At 40.1% G+C, this 17,139-nt stretch overlaps 1 protein-coding gene across 4 annotated transcripts in view; it reads left to right on the top strand.

Moving 5' to 3' along the window:
* The window catches only part of LOC128738489 (sorbin and SH3 domain-containing protein 1), a 201,177-nt gene extending 194,426 nt beyond the window's left edge, over positions 1–6,751 (top strand). For all 4 annotated transcript variants that reach the window (XM_053833677.1, XM_053833675.1, XM_053833674.1 and 1 more), the window contains 3 exons: positions 4,331–4,540; positions 4,600–4,805; positions 4,865–6,751. In XM_053833677.1, coding sequence (XP_053689652.1) covers positions 4,331–4,540; positions 4,600–4,805; positions 4,865–5,033 — 585 coding nt within the window. In that variant the 3' untranslated portion in view covers positions 5,034–6,751. The remainder of the gene's footprint in view (positions 1–4,330; positions 4,541–4,599; positions 4,806–4,864) is intronic.
* The last annotated feature ends 10,388 nt before the right edge of the window (positions 6,752–17,139 follow it).

The raw sequence follows: 17,139 nt of genomic DNA, 5'->3' as shown, positions 1-17,139 counted from the left end.
TGAAGCGCTTAGGCATAGGTTATGTTGGTTATCAGAGATGTACTGTTTGAAAAATGGGGCTGGTACCGAATGGTCGAAACCCAAATGGCCAAATTTCAACGATAATCACAGAAGGCCGAAGCACGAAAGGCCGAATCGCGAAAGGGGGGCAGCCCCACTCCCCGCAGCAACCACTTCTGTTTAGATGCATGCATTTTCCTAGGTTTACTGACTAATCGGGATTATACCTTAGTTAAGTCCGAGCGAGAGGCAGCGAGTAAGGACAGCAAGAGCCCAACGTATGTGCAGGTTGAAGACCGTGAATGTTTTTGGCCGAAAATGATATTCGGCCATTAGTGTTTCGGCCTTTTATGATTCGGCCGTTAGATATACTATGCCATTTGAAATGTCGGTAATTTGTGTTTCGGCGATTCGTGATTCGGCCATTTGTGTTTCGGTCATTCGTAGATAATCCGTAAAATGCAAATACTGATTCAAACACGACAAGCTCAAACAGTTTCGAAATCGAATTTAGAGCATAGATTCCTCGATAGTTTTCTACGTTTTTCCTGTTGCCCTTTTCATGCACAAAAAACATGTATGCTGATTTACGTGCTGAAGGAAAAACACTTGAGTTGACGGATAAGCTCAAAAAATGACTTATTGGAACGGTTAGAGCGTGGATGCATGTTCTCAGGAAAACAAGTGGTGTCCGTCCGGTCCAAAGGATCGAGAAAGTTTCAATTTAGCGGGGGTCGATGTAACTATCAGTGCGTCGACGGTGAGGTTATTCTTGTTCGCTGTAGCTATTTCTGCAATCGTCAAACTTTCATCAGTAAATACACTGGAGAATTTCGTCGAGAACAGTACACAAATATGCTCTGGGTTACTCGCCGTTTTATCACCCAGGAATATAACCGAGGGTGGACCGCGTCATCTTTCCGTTGCTCAGTGACTTATTTTCAAAAAGATTTAGGGTTTCGTTTCAATCTTTGCTCGACATTTCTCAGGTAGCTTTGAAAGCAAGAACGACTCAGTCGTTTGTATCTCGTGTTGATCGACAGGTAGTGGTTGCAAAGGGTTAGTGTCCTGTATCTCGCAAATTTCTTCAGAGCAGCTTTGCTTTCGGATTTGACCATTTGAGAAGTGGTTCTGAGTGGCAGCAGTCTTTTCGTCAGCAAGCACTTCGTTTAGTAAGGATTGGTGATGAATCATGAAAGTATGTAGTACTAGAAACCCGGTACGGGTCAGTGGACAAATGGGTATAACAAATGTATAGAGTAAGGCTGGGTATAAGTGCGTTTCAAGTTGTCATCAATTTTCATGAGATATAAAGAAGCACAACAGTATATTTTATTTTGATGCAATAACTCAATATCTTTACTTTCAACTATAAATCATCTGGGGTAATACTGTTATGCAAAATAAATTCTCACTTGCGGGGCAAAAGTACGAAAACCACGGGGCAAAAGTGCGAAGCTGAAAATTATGAATTTGGCACAGCAGTAGCTAACAAAACCATAATATCTGCAATCTGAGATAAGTTTCGAAAAGGAATATTCTTAATTTGCACCTTTTTTATCTTCCGCTGGTTTACTGCAGCCTCCGCCAGATCGAAATTTACCAAGCCTTTATTTTTTGTTTCACCAGCGGATGGACACTGTTTTGCTTCGGCCAGCATCTGTAGATTACACAGTATCCTGCAGATCTTCCATTTCTAGTATCTGTAATACAGTGCCTAGAACTGTATATAATTACCTATGCATTTTTGCTCGTACATGAATCACTTTCGCCCCGTACGTGAATCGCACTTTTGCCCCACTAGGCGCTTGACGGGGTTTGATCAAATTACGAAAAAGCGGAATATGTTTTGTAAATTCTTCTCACCTCACAATTTCAAGAGAGATATCTGAGTGATGTAAAATACTGCCACAATTTTTAAACAAGTAATATCCTCCTGTTGATATCGTATTTGCCGTATAAGGCAATATTACATTAAAATCGCTCTAAAATGACATTTACCCATAACTCAGCAGTTATGCTTCGTAAACAGCAAATGTTTACGATGGATTCAAGCTGTCAAAGTAGTCACCCATCCATGCCAATGTGGTCAATTTACTCGGAATCTGCACTGATAAATCATTGAAGCGCACTTTTACCCCCATCGCACTTTTGCCCCTCCTTACTCTATATGCCGTGAGGAGTGTTTTGGAAGCTGCATAGCTTAGTTCGACCCATGCACCTTCCAGCATTGGACAAAAGATAGGAGTCACAACGACAACTTGTTAAGCGTAGCTACCTATTATCCCCCCCCCCGCCCCTTCCTTTCCACTCTTTCCCCTCCTTTCCCCAAAAAATTTTCATTACTTTCCCCTACCGTCCCTCTATCAATTGTAAAAACCATCGTTTCAAAAAATATTAATATTAACGCCTGACCGCATTTCAAGGTCAAAGACTAAAACACGAGTTTGGTCAATTCTTTTCTGTACCGTTTTCTCGGTTTCACTCTTCTAATCTCCTTTTTCCTTTCGATTTTTCTTTTTTTTCTAATTTTTTTTCTGTCCCTTGCTTTCCGTTCCGTTTTTCTACATTTCCACTTTTTTTTATTTGCATTCCCGTTTTTCCTCTAGTTTTTATTCATTTATTAATAATATTTTTTCCCGTACTGTTTATTGAATATCTGTTATTCTGTCATTCTGCCATACTTGTTCGAATCTCGGCTAGACAGTGCTGCTAGATAGAATCAGCAGGATTGTTGCACTAGCCCCGTTACTGTCGTGTATTCTTATAGCCGGCGGCGAAGTCTGTAGATAAAAAAGAGTCAAGTCTTAAAAAGGACGTTTAAGCCCAAGGCTTTGCTTCTTTCCCGTACTCCGTCTTTTCTTTTACCTTTCTTCGTCTTTTTCTAACTCTTTTTTCTCTCGTTTTTCGTCTTCGCCTATTCCCTCTTTCAGATGCCTTTTTCTTCTTTTCTGTCACGTTTATTCTGCTTTTAGCTTTCTTTTCCCGTTGCTCCCTGGTTTCTCGGTTTTCCTTTTGTATCTTTTTTTTGCCTTCTTCTTTGGTCCATTTTTCCTGTTTTTTTATTCCTTCTTTTTATGTCCCACATCTCATTCCCTTTTCGTTTTCTTGTCGCCCACCTTTTTTGTCACGTTTCACATCTTCCTTTAACTTTTGTATCGTTTTTTCTTTTCTCTCTCTCGTTTTTCTTTTTGTTCTGCACGCTGATTTCCTCTTGTTTTTCTCTTTTGTGGTCCGTTTTCTGTCTATTTTCTTCCGATTTGCATCGTTTCCAAACCCGTTTTACCTCTCTCCCAGTTCCTTTTTTTTGTTTTCTGTCTTGTTAACTCTTCTATTTTTTCTGTTCCGTTATTGTTCTCTTGTTATGTTCTGCTTTTCCTACTTTTTTGTCACATTCTGTTTTTTGTTTTATCCTGTTTGTCTTCGGTTTTCTTTTTTTTTCTCTCCATTGCTCTTTCTGCTATCGTTTCTCAATTTTCCTGTTCCCGCATTTTCTTCTTTCCTTTCCCTTGATTTTCATCCCGGTTTTTCTCCTTTTGTATTCCGTCTTTTTCATTCAGTTTGTCCTCATTTTCTTTCTCGTTTTCTTAGTCCTTTTTCATTCTTTTCTGTTTCATTATCTCTTTTTTTGCTCAGTCACCCTTTATTTTTGCTTCGTTTTCCCTTTTTCTTCCATTCTCATCTTTTCCACCTGGTTTCTCTTTTTATGTTCCGTTTTTTCTCCCATTCTGTCTCGATTTTTTTTTTCGTTTTTCTTTATTTTCATGACTGTTTTCTCTTTTTTCCATATCCCGTGTTCTACTTTTCCTTGTCATGTTTTCCTTATTGATCTTTTCGTCATGTTTTTTGCACCATAATCAGCATTGGGTATAAAATTTAAATTTAATTTCGTCTTAAAATTAAGCTTAAATTAGACTTGATAAAGAAGGGCCTGTCGATAAAGAAGGGTCAAATCTTAGAAAACCGTTTAAGCCCATCAAGACTTTGCTTAAACTTGAAATTTAATTTATAGCTGGACTTGAAACTGGAATTAATTTATTTTTTGCAACTGCAACTGCAGATTAGATTAAAAACCACGGACTTCTCGGTTACAGAAATTATTTTGTTTTATTATATTAAATTTTAAACAAAATGTGGAGCACGTGCCCAGCCTGGGCACGCTAGTGAGGTCGAATAGCGTTGTTTTGAATATGAAACGCAAAATGAAACCTTTATTTACACTTTGCAGGAACCACAAATAATAAAACAAACGATAACAAACGAGAAATCCGACACAACAACCACTGCCGTTCAATTTACTGAATCAGGAATTCTGTTTCGATTATTGCAGATCCTTCCACGGGACGGTACCAAACCACTGCCGAAGAAACCCCAGCGAGAGGGCAAAGCCCGAGCGAAGTTCAATTTCACTGCGCAAACTTCGGTCGAACTGTCCCTGCTGAAGGGTGAGCTGGTCACGCTAACCCGACGCGTAGACGACAACTGGTTCGAAGGACGGATCGGCAACAAAAAAGGAATCTTCCCCGTTTCGTACGTCGAGGTAGGTTCTCATCTATCGTACCATTTTTGATGGTTCTCTAAATGTCGAATTTCCCACAGGTTCTCACAGATATCGGTGGAGAGGAAAGCTACGAAATAGAACCGATCGTCAAACCTAAGCTGCAGACGATACAATCGCATTCGCTGTCGACTGGTTACGATAATTCGCTGAGCAATGGAAGAATTTCCCCGGGGGTAGTTCGAGAAACGAAAACAGTTCAAAAAACAGAAGTCCTCCACGTGGATACCTCAAACGAGCCAATATCGTAGGTTTCTCACTTTTGACACGAAAAAAAACTGAAACTTATTTCACATAATCCTTTAGCTATCGTGCCCTGTACAACTACAAGCCGCAAAACTCCGACGAACTGGAACTCCTGGAGGGCGATCTGGTTTACGTTCTGGAAAAATGCGACGACGGTTGGTACGTCGGTACTTCCGCTCGGACGGGCTGCTTCGGCACCTTTCCGGGCAACTACGTGAAGAAGTTATGAGACCAACCGAGGTCATTCGCGAAACTGTTGCCACCTCCTAATCCAGCCGTAGCATCATCATCATTGTCGTCGTCAGCATCACTGAGCCGCCGTCGCCATCATCAGCAGCAACCACCAAGCATCACAGGGACTACTCAATCACAGCGAAATGCGAAAACCAACAACGCCGTCGGGAAACGCAAGGTTGAGTTCCTTGGCGTTTTCTAGAGTTGACCCGATCGTTGCCTTAAACTTATTGTACGAACTTACAGCTAAACACAACAACGGAATAACAGTACAACAGCGTACCAATTTCTTGTGTACCAAAAATAATTTTAAAAACAAGCGGTTTGCTGATATTTTGGATTTAAACAGCCATTCAATTGCCAATTTTAAGGTGGTAGAACACCAAACCACACAACATAAAATATAATAAAATAACTAAAAAAAAGAGCGAAATCTAGAAACCAAAAAAAAAGTACATAAACTGTTAAAAGCGGAAATAAAATATAATTGTTTGCTAGTCATTATCCTTCCAAAAAAAGAAGAGTGTAAACAAGCGGAATAGTAACAAGAAAAAAAACGGAGGAACCAACCAACATAACCACATCTAACCTGTTCAGCAAAAAAACAAACCTACTTTAAGCGTTGCGTTACTTGAAAAGTATACAATTAGTTTACCTAAACTAACCCAAACCCAAACAACAATCAAGCATAGAAAAGATTATTCTCAAAAAAAAAAAAGAAAAACGTACTTCGTAGCAGGGCAGGCCTGCCCGTTTTTTCATGAGAAGATTTTATTTACCGATTCAGAAAGTTTATTATAATTGTTTACAAACTACTTTTGTGTTATACGTATTCATATTTCTATTTACAAAATAGCTAAAATTCGGCGTTGCCTTCTACCGATTCGACATCAAACGGAATCTATTCATTTTCATTTTTTTTTGTTACGTTAGAAGCTAGCCTAGTTTTGTTTAAATCCTACTTCTAGGTTCGGAGAAACACCAGACCAACCAAAACTAAAAATTTTTATAGGGAAAACATAGTACTGTCTTTAAAACAAAAACGTGCCTTTGCATTGAACCTTTTGTTCGAACAACAACAAAAATGAGACGAAAATTGATCCAACTTTTTTAAGTTTGTACCATCACGAACCATCAAAAGGCCTCTTCTTACATACTTTATACATACCTAGCTTTAGACGTTGTTCAGCCTTCAAACAAACAAACAAAAAACGAACCACATTTGGACGGGAGTTATTAACTTATTAGAGGGTAAACCTAATACCAGCAATAGTGTAAACGTAAAGTTTGAGACTAATGTACTAAACAAATTCGTAAATTGAAATTTTGAACAAAACAAAAACCATACCATCACCATTAGCAAGACTTCTGTGTTGAACGAAAAGCAAACGTCTTCATCATACAACATAAAAATCACCGAAAAACACACACCTTAAACACGTGAACTGCTATCAAGCTATAATAGGTACATAAATATTCACATATTCAAGGGCAGCCAGAATAATTTTACGATCCACCGCCACGGTTACATTACACGCGTTAAGCAACAACAAATACACATGGAAACACTCACACACACACACACACACACACCAAAACTAGCACGACGTACTCATCATTTTGTCTATTTGTTTGTTGTAGGAAAAGTAAACACACCACTTACGATATGGTTCTGTTGATAAAGTAAAATAAAATAAAATATACAAAAACAAAAGCAAAAAAAAAAACAGATAACAAAATAGTTTTGCAGATGAGTTGAATCTTAGATGACCTTCCGTCAAAAATAGTTATTATATATTGAATAGCAGACATGAGAGATCTTCACTTTGACGAAACTATGGAGTGAAATTTAAAGGAACAATCCACCATAATTCGAACACAGCACATTGTGTACCATCCATAGTAGATTTAATCAGTTTGATCAGCTCCTCGGTCGATGGTATCATATGCAGCTTTGAAGTCAATGATGCATGGCAGCTCTGTAGTCACGGCCTTTCCGTCTCCGATGCGACAGCTTGATAAATTTCCACAAATCTGTTTACTATTGGTGATAGTTGGGGGGAAACATTGACACCCTTCTTGTAGATCGGGCAGATTTCTACTCCTCCGGTAGTTGTTCTGCTATCCCAAATTCTAACAATTAACCGATGCAGACAAACTGCATGATGGCCTCCCTCCTTAGCTTCGCCTATCGTTGGCGCTGGCACCCCTTCCTCATTTGTCGTACCATCGATATTGCTTTCCTCGCCGTCATGGTTCTTCACCTTTCGGTCCCCTCACGATCGTAAAAATACTGCAATTCTTAGCACGACGCATTTCGGCTCGCGGCATAAAACCTTTAAGGAATGCGTCCAGTTTATGGCAGAACTTTCGCGTTTCTTGAGAACGATGCTGCCGCTCCAACTCCTCATGCTCCAGCGCTTCCAAGCAGCCTTTTTCCCGGAAATAAGGCTCGCTACCAGGCTTGGCATACACTTTTTGCTTCGATTTTGCTCTTTTGATTACTGCATCTCAGCCAAGCAAAATTTGGAAAAGTGATGTATGGGGCGTTTGTAGAATTTGTTATTGTCTACAATATTGCTGAAGTAAGCATTACTGTGCATTTTGTATTTATGGCGCTATAAGGCTGCTACCCTCTTGGTAGCAAAAAGAGCGCTCTTTTTGCTACCAACGGCATTACTACCCTACAGCACCGTAAATAGTAAAGATAAAACTTCAATTTCTTCAGCAATATTATAGCTAATTACTTGTTCTACAAATGCTCCATACACCACTTTTTCAAATTCTGTTTGGCTGAGGAGCAGTAATCAAAAGAGCAAAATCAAAGCGAAAAGTGTATGCCAAGCCTGCTCGCTACGTCTTCTTCTGTTTGTGTTTTTTCACGTTCTGACAAGTGGTTCTGCGAATATTTGCCACCCGCACAGCGTTCTCCACATCCATCATCCTCTTACACTCATCGTCATGCCTGTCGTTTCGCTTATTCTGTGCCATATGCTCGATGGTATTCCTACAGTCCTCGAGACGTCCAGTTAGTCCTCTTCCGGCAGGGCAGCTTCAAGTAAATGCGGATAGTATACGACGATGTCTGGCTCCATCATTGGCACGAGATTCAACCGAGGCTGGCGTCGGTACCGCAAGTTGTTCACAACAGACAGCTTTGGGCGCCGGTTAACCATCACTAGAGACATCGCTTCGATAGGACCTGACGTCAATAATATCTGAGTACTGCCGACAGTCGATTAAACCATGATCGATCTGTGTGAATCTGTCTGATTTGGTGACCTTCAGGTGTGCTTGTGCTGAACCTGAAAGACGGCCATGTAATTGAGCATTGCAAATTCTCACCAGTTTGTACTCCATATCTGAGTGTACGTACCGTTGAGTCCGTCCAGCCCAATTCCTGCAGGCCGATGAAGGTCCTAACCCAGCGAAGTTGTTGGCCGGCCAAAGTTAGGTTAACTTTGTAGCAACCTATAGATAGCCATTATAAGCAGCGGGAACGGGAACTCTTATTCCTACCTCCCCAAGAAACATTTATGCGCTGATTAAACATTTTAGCAGCCATAATTATTCAGCCATAGCTGAATATGCATCGAATAAAATTTATGTGAACAATTCTACAATACTTATTCAGCCAAAATTGAAGATCTTATACAACCTATTTCGTTTGAGGCAGAAAAAACACTTGTTAAGCGCCATGTTTCCAGCTATGCGCAAATTGGTTATTTAAAAACGCACAAAAGCCTCTATTAAGCTACATTACAGCTTCAAAGCAGCTATTAGCCAGCTCGAAGCTTGACTTAGATGCTTAAGAGCTGAAAAAACGATTTTAATTCTAAAACTAAACCATAGTTCAGCCACAGGTTGAATAAATTCAGCTAAAAAACGTTTGTTCAGCCAGAAATTGTTTTTTGGGTAGCTGCTTTCAAAGCTGCAATAGAGCTTAATAGAGGCTTTTACGTGTTTTTAAATAACCAATTTGCGCAATGCTGTCAATTCTATTTTTAGAAAGAGAAATAGTTTTGCAATGCTTTTTCAGTCGCTTAATGAACGTCTCATCAACCTTTATGCGGCCAAAAAATAGTCTATTTTTAAATAAAAAAAATAGAAAGCGTCATATTTATTTTGCTTTGGCGTCGTATGCTATATTTTAAATTTCGAATAACTTGAGTTCGTATATACAAACTAATTAAAAATGCATGTCGTCATCTGATCTTCTGATCCATAAGCTCTCACCGTATGATCCGCCCCATCTGCACCTGCAGTGAAAAAATCTTTACACTTGAAACGGTCGATAATGTCCATAACTGACATATAGTTTTGTTGCCAGTCGAATGCGAAAATCTATGGTCTGACAGTATGTGTGCTGTGAACCGAATGAAAGCTTTGTATTAGTTTGTAATGCCACTTTAACACCCTTAAGCAGCTTTAAAGTAGTTTGAAAGCTGTGAGCCTAGTGGAAGCCTCTACTGGTTTATAAAGCCACTTTAACACCTTTAAGCAACCGTAAAACGGTTTGATATTTATGGCTGTTTAGAAGCGGATTGTTTAGCAGAAAAATCCGCTATTAGGCTTGTTTATCAGCTTTGGATGAAAGCTGGTTTGAAAAAACTTAAAGTAGCTTAAACATCCCTTGGTCAAACACCATTTGAGTGCTTACTTTATGCAGCTTCATGCAGCAATTGCTCTTGCTGTTTACGAGTTGGTTTAAGGCAATCCATTGTGCAAAATTTTTCGAAAACAGACACTGATGAAGCCTGCAAATAGTAGAATTTACATTTTGAATGCTAGGAAAGTTTTTAATTTCAGAAGATGGCGGTTCAATTCCCGAAAGATGACGACATGCATTTTTAATTAGCTTGCATATATGAATTCAAGTTATTCGAAATTTAAAATATAGCATACGACGCCATAGCAAAATAAATATGACGCTTTCTATTTTTTTTTAAATTTAAAAATAGATTATTTTTTGGCTGTATAAAGGTTGAAGAGACGTTGATTAAGCGACTGAAAAAACATTGCAAAACTATTTCTCGTTCTCGTTCGTTATTTAAAAACTCGCAAAAGCCTCTATTAAGCTCCATTGCAGCTTTGAAAGCAGCTACCCAAATAACAATTTTTGGATGATCAAACGCTTTTATAGCTGATTTTTTTGAACCTGTGGCTGAAATATGATTTAATTTTAAAAATAAATAAATCAGCTCTTAAACATCTAAATTTGGTGATTTTATCAAGCCTTGGGATTGCTAATAGTTGCTTTCGGAGCTGCAATGGAGCTTATTAGAGGCTTTTGCGCATTTTAAAATAACCAATTTGCGCAAAGCTGGAAACAAGGCGCACAGAGGTTATATAAAGGGTGATATAATTGCTTAACAAGTGTTTTTTCTGCCTCAAACGAAATAGGTTGTATAAGTTCTCTAATTTCGAGTTCTCCAAGTTCTCCTATATAGAATGGTTTACATAAATTTTATTCGATGCATATTGAGCTATGACTGAATAATAATGACTGCTAAAATGTTTAATCATCGCCTAAATGTTTCTTGGGAGGGCTTTTTTATTAAGATGACAAATCGTTTATTCAGCTAGTATAACACAATTATTGAGAATATTGACGGGTTGTGGAGAGGTTGAAGGTGGGCCTAATCTGCTTGTGACACTGTTATGTGAAGCAGCTGATTTGCAGCGCATTCGTTGGCTGCTTAAACACTTATAGAATACAGGGGCCTTTGCTTAAATGTATTCAGCGTCTACCACCTGTATTCAGAGTTAAATCAGCTGTAACCAAATCAGAAGCATTTTAATTCAACTTCGGTGTTTTTTAGGTCTACACGGTGCCGGCTGGAACGCAACCGGGCCTGGAGTCGACCAAATATCAGTCTTTGGTTTTACCCTTCAGTTGTGTGCCAACAGGGAAATGGGGACATGCAGTGCCTGCGGGAAGCGTATTGCAAAAGACGAGCGTAGTTCAAGTCCAAAAAGCAAGTTGTAGACGTCGTAGTGTACAAATGAAATACAAATTTCCTCATAACTTCAGAACTAATCAAGCAAACGGAACCAAATTTAGCATGTGGGTGTTTTATAGGCATTTTTTTCTATGCTGAATTGATACCCCTCCCCTCTTTAGGAGGGGAATTATGACCCCTTCCCCTTCAATAGTGGAGGGGGCTCCTAATACAAATGAAATACAAATATCCTCATAACTAGAGAACTGATCAAGCAAATGGAACCAAATTGTGACATGTGGTTAGACCGCAGGTGGCTGCCGCTGCCAGTTCAACCAAAAAGGTGAGCGACAGCGGTTGTAAAAAGCAACCGAGGTTGCCGTCGACTGAGGATGTGGCAAGTCCTCTAACTGCGGGAGTAGGGCTACCTCCAGCCAGTAGCATGCTGGAGGATGCCAAATGGTTGGTGGACGATTTGCACTCGTCCATTAACACGCGGTCTAATGTCCACCTGGACATTAAAAAGCTGGCAGTGAGCCTCCGATCTACCGTCATAGCTGCCGAGGTGGACACTGGCTGCAAAGAGGCATCTATGCATGTTACTTAAAAGCTATTTCGAGAACCGGACGGTAGTGTATGACACGGCTGATGGGGCGAAGAAGCATGAAGTGACAGCGGGTGTTCCTACGCTCTGGAGTGCCATGTATGATAGGATGTTGAGGCTCGAGCCCACTGGAGTCGAAATTACAGGCTTCGCCAACGATATCGATAGCTTTGCTGTGTCATTATAAAGGGCTGAGTGGGCAGTTCAGGGGTTCTAACCCGTGTTCTGAATCTGGCAACAACTATTCTATCGTTTATTGATTCCCACCGCATATGCCCCCGGACTCAGTAAGAATCCAAGTTCTCTTTCTCGAGTAGCATTTTCACCTCGTATGCCAGAGTAGAGCAATACTGCGAGGAATGAGTTGACCACGATCCTGAGGAGGAAAAAGCACCAGAAGGAGGACAGAGATCGTGAGGAGCTAGAGCAACTATTCCGAGCTAATGACACTCACAAGTTTTACGTTACACTTTTTTTTGTTTATTTTATTTAAACAGTTTTGGCAACCAGTCAGAATTGGATCAATCTTCCTATAATCAGCAGTAAGTTGCGTGAAGCGTGAGGTATGTTCCGTGAAACTTCGCGAATTATGACGCATATTTTGCAAATTGAGCAAGCCAATTGAATTTTTTAAAGCATTATGTGATATATTGAAGGTAACTAATCCATATATTGTTAGTAAATCAATAGTTAAAGTTTTAACATTGCAGGTAGATTACAAAACTTATAGCGTTTTTGTTTTTGCTTAGGTCCAATTTAACTTCGCTCTAGTTCCAATCGAACGGCTGTCAAAACGTTTGTTTTTTTACTCAGGTTGAAGTTAATTTCGCTCTGGGTTGAACTTTTTAGACGACGGGTTCGCTCTGGGTATTTTTACAGTTTCAACCCTGCCATGAGCAATACACTGACAACCTGAAAACGTTTGTTTATTCTTCCGAAAATGTTTGTTTATTCAGCGGTAGAGTTGGAACTAACCCAGGTTAAAAAACAAAAACGCTATTAGTCTTCCCTGCCTATACGAAACATAAGTTTGTTTACTTTGCTTATTTGGAGCCTCGATTTGACGGTTCGATTGGTGTTTTATACCACGCTCTTTGCACGTCTGTACTTTATCTACCGTCTGTAACGACGATGGAGGGGATTGTGGCATCGTGATATGTATACATTATTGAAAGGTCTATCTGAAGTGTGTAAAGTGATGTTTACACATTATTGACTGGGGTCACCGGTAGCGTGCACGAGTTGACGGTCAGTCAGAATTCGCGTTGACGAACGTAAGCTGCTGCCACCTCTAAAAGTTTACTGTAGGGGTGAAGCGAAATAGGAATTTCTTAAAGAGTGCAAGAGATCGAAACATTTTGGCAGATTTTCACCCACACGTACATACGGGCATTTTTATGAGAGAGCAAGAGATCGTTTAATGCCGTCAACGCGAATAGGTACGAAGTGCCACGGATCGGTCGGTAAATCAGTAGTGAGTGTCAGCACCCGGAAATACATTGGTAACTGGTAGTCCGGATTATCACAGGGATCTAATCACAAACGAGCGCGAGGTGGTCGACAGCTGGAAGCAGTTCTTCGATGAGCACCTCAACGGCGATATAGCAGCAGGAGTTAACCTCGGAGTACCTACAAACGACAACAGCGTACCGGCTCCCGATCTCGAAGAGATCCGGCGAGAAATCGGTCTGCTGAAGAATAATAGAGCCGCCAGAACGGACCGACTCCCGGCAGAACTCTACAAAAATAGCCAAGAACCCCTAGCAATGGCACTTCACTGGCTGATTTCAAGGATTTGGAAAGAAGAGAAACTACCACGGCATTACGCTGGTCAACGCCGCCTACAAGGTGCTTCGTAGGGCAGTATCAGGCGGGCTTTACGGGGTACTAGTACAACGTGCCCACGCATCATATTTTCGTGGATTTCGGAGCAGCATACGATACCGTTGAACGCGAACAGCTATGGCAGATAATGCATGGTTTTCCGGACAAACTGACGCGGCTAATCAAAGCTACTCTGGAACGAGTAATGTACTGCGTGCGCATTTCAAGGATACTCTCGAGTCCTTTCGAATCGCGCAGAGGGCTACGGCAAGGGGATGGACTGTCCTGTATGTTATTCAATATCGCTATTAAAGGTGTGATCCGGCGAGCGGGCATCGAAACAAGAGGAACGATCTTCAGCAAGAGTAGCCAACTCCTTACCTTTGCAGACGTCCTCGACATCATCACTAGGATAGGGTTACAAATTAATTCGTCGAAAACCAAATATATGGTAGGAAGACGCTCCCGAGAAAATTACATTTGCCTCCCACCGACAGTGATTATTAACGGCGATGAACTGGAAGTGGTTGATGAGTTCGTATATTTGGGATCTCTGGTCACCGCCGACAATAATACGAGTAAGGAGATACACCGACGCATTCAAGCTGGAAATCGAGCCTACTTTTCCCTCCGCAAGACGTTTCGATCTAGGACCATACGCCGCCGCACAAAGCTGACGATGTACAAAACGCTTATAAGACCGGTAGTCCTCTACGGACTTGAAACGATAACTTTGCTTACGGAAGACATACGTGCACTTGCCGTTTTTTAAGGAAAGGTGTTGCGAACTATTTTTGGCAGAGTACAAACGGAAAGCGGAGAGTGGCAGAGACGTATGAATCACAAGCTACAGGCACTGCTTGGAGAGATTCCCATCGTACACCTGGCAATAGTTGGGAGACTACGGTGGGCCAGCCACGTCGCAAGGATGCCGGACGACTGTGTAGTGAAATCCGTTCTCTTCAAGAACCCCGCCAGCACCAGGAGTAGAGGGACTCAACGTGCTAGATGGCTCGACCAGATTGAAACCGACGCGCAACGAATTGGCGACGAGTAGGACCGAGTAGAGAAACTGGTGGTAAAATGCCCAGTCGGGGCAAAATGTGCCACTGTAGTATTGCACGAAACACTCACTTTTAAACACTAATTAAGTTGCTAATCGCTTGTATTTTAAATTATAAAGCAATGTAGATCATACCAGTATTCTATGTTACACAAATCCTACGAATAATGGAAAAGATATTTTCAAGCCTATTTCTTGCATTTTTTACACTTCTTTTGTAAGGCATTACGCCGCCAATAAACAGTATTACGTACCGGTAAACTGCTCTTCTTATGACCAATACTCTTGGTATTCAGCAGCCACCGTAAAATTTTATAATTGAATAATTATTTGCTTGATTTAAACGTTTTTCGTCTAACAAGTTAGGGCGGGGCAAAATGCGCCATGAGATGCTCAACAAACGCGTGCAGTGCAATCAAACGTTTTTCGATCTAGTAGTTTATGCGTGTTTGGACAAATGTCAAAACGTTAGTATGAAGCGATATCTTAGCACCGACCGCTCCTGTGAAAAAAGACCTGCCGATCGTCCGAATCGGGATCGGGAATAACAAATTAAGGAGTAGGTAGGTACCCACGTTGTTCTGAGTCGTGCCGGTTTTGCATTAAAAGAAAACAATCGGCGGATTTTGCAAATTTGTTGTGGCGCATTTTGACCTTTTGTGGTAGTTCATTTTGTACACACTTATGCGCATTTTGCCCCTAACGAATCTGAAAACAAATTTTCGGTGGCCTTAGAAAACTTAGAAACGATTTATACACATTTTATTGATTTTTTTGTTTTAGGCAGGCTTCATTTTCGGGTTTTTGCTCAGTAGATGGTCATTTGGCTACAATGCTTCAATGAAACAAAATTTGAAAAAGTAATGTAAGGAGCAATTGTAGAGTTAATTATTATCTACAATAATGTTGATGAAAGTACAGTTTAATTTTTTGTATTTACAGCGGTACAGGGCTACTACCCCGTTGGTAAATACAAAAGATAACATTCAACAATATTTTATATAATAATCAACTCTACAGTTTCTCCTTACACTACTTTTTCGAATTCTGTTTTGTTAAGGCGCTGAAGTCAATTGAGCAAAAAACCGAAAATGAAGCCTGGTTTTAGGACTATCACGTTAGATAAAAAAAAAAACTGTTGTACTTTTGAACCTACTGTCTAGTTTCATTAAATGTATTCTGCATTAATGAGTAATACGGGGTTCTTGTTAACGTGGGCATTATACCCCCTACAATGGAGAGGAATTCTTGATACGGCAAGAGCCACCCCAGCTCTCGGCTGAATAAGTAAGTAGCACCGTTTGCCAGGTCATCACTTTCACCTGTGCAAAATGCACAGTAAATACAATATAACGATTGCATTACGAAAAGTTAATTTTGTAACATTATCATTAACTTCAAGTTACGTAATGCATACATTTTTCTATTAAAAAGTTAACGTAAATTTTAACAACTTTGTAACATTACGATGTGTTGAATGGGAAATGTCGAGTACTTTTGTGCCACTCGCACTTTCAGACTGTGATGTTCAGTAAGATGCAAAATGCGGGATATGTTCGGCACAAATCAAAGCCGTGCGTGTTAACTAATGAATTCGCGTAAATTCAAAAATTCGCGTAAAAATAGTCATTTTAAAAATTGTCTGGCGACTTCGTTATCAATGAACCTTGGATTAAAAAATGTTTAGTTTTAAAATCGAATCTGGGGCGCCGTTCAACTTTCATTTTAACAAGTTTAGCCACCTTGCGGTCGATAGTGGAAATCTAGAGATCGATTATTCGCTGTCAATATCTCCCGGGGGGTGTTAGTAACACACGACACACGAGCCATTTTTCAAAATATGAGCCGAAAGGTCTCAGAACTCTCAGAACAGAATTTCGTAAGAATTTGTTCCCGGTACGGTGCTATGTTCAGGATTACACTCAAAATAATCTGCACATAACTAACGGTAAATTTCGATATGAAAATCCATATGATTATCATGTGCCACATATAAACACAATTTGCCCACAAGTACACATACAAATTATACGCATATGAATATTGTCAATTGCAAGGAAGATTGTACCATCCAAAGTGCGATATTGCTCATAAGAGTGCTATTTTGCATTAAATCGTTTCGGTATCTTCGGCGCACTTTTTCGTTATCTTCCAAGTAATAAGTGCACCGAAGAGACCGAAACGATTTAAGCTAAAATAGCACTTTTATGAGCGATTGCGCACTTATTGATTGGACATTTTTCTTGCAATTGACAATAGTATGTGCAAATTTTAATGGTCATTGTTAAAAACACATAAATGATAACTGTTTGGCACATAAAGTTTATTTACTGGGCACATTGTATGACACACAGAAACTATACGAAAAGTTTTCTCTGTGTAGGAAATTTTTTGATTTTTCAAAATTAATTTTAAAATATATTTATTATACTCCTTTAATATTCTTATTGCGTTACGTTTGAAACGAACATGTCCTTGTTGAAATCGACGAAATCGTTCACGAATGCGCCATCAAAACAGACTGTCAGAAAATGTGAGTGTTTTTCATCGATTCCCGTTCGCCTCAATCAAAGCGGAGACGGAGAAGACGGAGAGAAACAGCAATCGCATCGAACATCGCAACGCAAGTCGCAGATAGCATTAAAATCTCGTCGTCGTCGGTCGTGCA

This window comes from Sabethes cyaneus, chromosome 2 (assembly GCF_943734655.1).
Source record: "Sabethes cyaneus chromosome 2, idSabCyanKW18_F2, whole genome shotgun sequence".
Lineage (NCBI taxonomy): Eukaryota > Metazoa > Arthropoda > Insecta > Diptera > Culicidae > Sabethes > Sabethes cyaneus.
Note: the sequence above shows the minus strand (reverse complement) of the source record. Positions and strands in the feature narration are given on the sequence as shown.